Raw genomic sequence first — 2,695 nt, 5'->3', positions numbered from 1 at the left:
GAGTCAACGCTATAGTGTCGCCACTCTCTTACTATTCCACTCATAGACCTGGCCACTTGTTTCTCTTGCGAAATGTGATTGATTGATTGATTAAATACTTTATTAAGTTTTAGCAAAAAGTATAGAGTTATACAACAATGCTAAAAAGTGTAACACAACAAGGACTGAGGGCTTGTTTCCATTGGTCCTGTGCAAAGACAGAATAAAGACATAGGCTACAATACTTTGGCCACCGATTTATGATTTAGCCGCTGATCGTTCGGTTCACAACCCAACCGGGCTGAGGTGGAAACACTGGCAGAACCGGTTATCCGCCACGCCGCACCGAACCACGCTCAGCCCTTTAAGTAGGGACTTACACAGGCAGAAATCAATTGGTGTAACACAGACAGGATTAACTGATTACTGGAAGAGCCTGAGGTGAAACATGTCACCTTTTGACAGTTTGACCTGTGTGATAACATTAGACAGACTAGACATGCACATGCTTTAGAGTCATTAACACTTCACAGTGCTATTAGCTCTAATCTGATCCGAATGTATTCTTTTATAATCACAGTGATTCTCAACCAGTGGTCCAGGGGCCAGGCAGTGGTCCTTGAGGGGGTTCCAGGTCGTCCCCATCCAGATAAATGATGGAGAGTTGGTAACCATATTATTAGATTCGGCCACTCTAATATAAACACAAATGAAACTGAAAGGTAGGAAAAAAAACTCCACCCACCAGCTGGATGTGTTGCACCTGGCTGAAATGCACGGCCGCGGTGAGCGTACGCGGCGGGTACTGCGTCAGGTACACGCACTCGTCGCTCAACACGACGTGCATGTACGCCGGCCGGCGCACGCGCTCCGACTTCACCACACACGGCTCGTAGGCGCGCACGCGCTCGTACACGCCCCTGTCCGCGTTCCTCTTGAGGAAAGAGTCGAGCTTGCTGTTCCGTCTACCGAACCGAGCCATTCACTGATTCACACACACAACCGCAGCCAACACGGCACACGGCGTTAACCAACGCGCATTTGACGCTACTTTTTACAGAAATAAAAAACAACCGTATATAAAGTAAACTAGACTAGTTGTTTGTTGTTTTGCAGCGGCCCAGGTGAGCCTGGAGTTGAACTTCTCATTGATTGCATCGTCCTCCATCGTCTGTCTTCTATGGCCGCAGTCACACCTATCAGACAAAGATCTTTGTCTTGTCTGATGAAAAGCATCAGACAAGACAGCTCCCAATTCATTTCCAATGGGAGTCACGTGGTGTAATCAGACAAACTTGTTTTATGTGGGGGGGGGGGCAAGACACGCGACAGAAAACATTTTGTAGTCGAAAGACTGAAGAACAGGGTGGGACTTCAGACAAGACAAAAAGGGTTGGGTTTACCCCCCAACCAATAGGAGAGAAGGTCCGTTTGTTACGCTTCACTGGGCGGTCTTTTCACACTCTGTTGTTGTTTTTATTCAGCAAGCAGAGTGCAGACGCGGAGGAGGAAATGCATTTTCGGAACTAAAATGTTGTTATTGTGAAGTAAAGTAGTTTGGTCTGTTCCAGTAAGCAATTCAACAGGAAAAAATAATCCCTGCCCGTCGTGGCCGAACAGAAAATTAAAACAAACGTTATAATTCAAGGTGCATGCATTGTATCATTCACGATCCTAACCTAGCAGCCTCTGGTCCATATAGCCTAATGCTTATATGATTCTGCCCTGTGTTATGATCTGAGTGCCTATGCTGTGTAGCCTACTTGTACGACTGTACGTGAATATACACATGTACTCAGCTATATATATAATTCTGTATGTGTATAATACATTGTGAACCCTTGGCGAGATACTGTCTGAGTCTGAGTGTCCCGTTATTATCGTTCTCCCGGGCCCGCCGATCGCCGCCCAAGGAATAATTCAGATGGATTATCACACACACACACACACACACACACACACACACACACGCACACGCACACACACACACACACACACACACACACACACACACACACACACACACACACACACACACACACACACACACACACACACACACACACACACACTACCGGTCTGCCAGAACCGGACGAGGGTCCAGAGAACTGACTGCACGGACCAACAATATAAAAGGACATCAGTGCTTTACACAGAGGATGCGACATTATATGAAGGCCTACTTCAAACCATTCCATATGATTTGGTTGTTAAAATAAAATAAAACTGTTAATATGAATGAACTTGTTTTCGCATGGGCAGTGCGCATTGGACTGGAGATTATGAAAGAGTCGTAGCCATGACTTATATTTCTGAAAATGCTACTGCTCCCAAACAATCATTTTGGGCATGAAATGTTGAAGGATAAATGTAGATGTGATAATGATGTGCCGTGGTGGCTATGCCCAATGGGCCTACTGTACATTAGGCCTACTTCAGATTATGGTTCATATCTGATCCCCCCCCCCCCCCCTTTTTTTCTCTCATTTTTTTTAATAACATTAACATCGAGGTGTCCAGTGGCAATGCCAAAGCAGTGGTATGCACTCTTCAATCTGTCGTTGTCTCCTCTCCTGAAGTCACGCTGAACGGTCTGACTGCAGATAGGAGAGAGCCGTGCGCCCAGGCGCAACCTAGGCTCCAACTTGGAGCATGTCATCTTATCCTATATTTCGCCTATAGCCTACCATCGACGTCTGCGTCATGGCTTTATTAA

General features: G+C 46.0%; 1 protein-coding gene across 1 annotated transcript in view; it reads right to left on the bottom strand.

The window, feature by feature from the left end:
* The window catches only part of cUnh12orf56 (chromosome Un C12orf56 homolog), a gene marked incomplete at its 5' end in the record, with an annotated part of 19,016 nt that extends 18,055 nt beyond the window's left edge, over positions 1–961 (bottom strand). Inside the window, one exon of the mRNA XM_083758077.1 lies at positions 725–961. Coding sequence (XP_083614203.1) covers positions 725–961 — 237 coding nt within the window. The remainder of the gene's footprint in view (positions 1–724) is intronic.
* Between the last annotated feature and the right edge of the window lie 1,734 nt (positions 962–2,695).

Source organism: Protomyctophum parallelum (genome assembly GCF_964188405.1).
Source record: "Protomyctophum parallelum genome assembly, chromosome: 22".
Lineage (NCBI taxonomy): Eukaryota > Metazoa > Chordata > Actinopteri > Myctophiformes > Myctophidae > Protomyctophum > Protomyctophum parallelum.
This window is presented reverse-complemented; position numbering and strand designations above follow the sequence as displayed.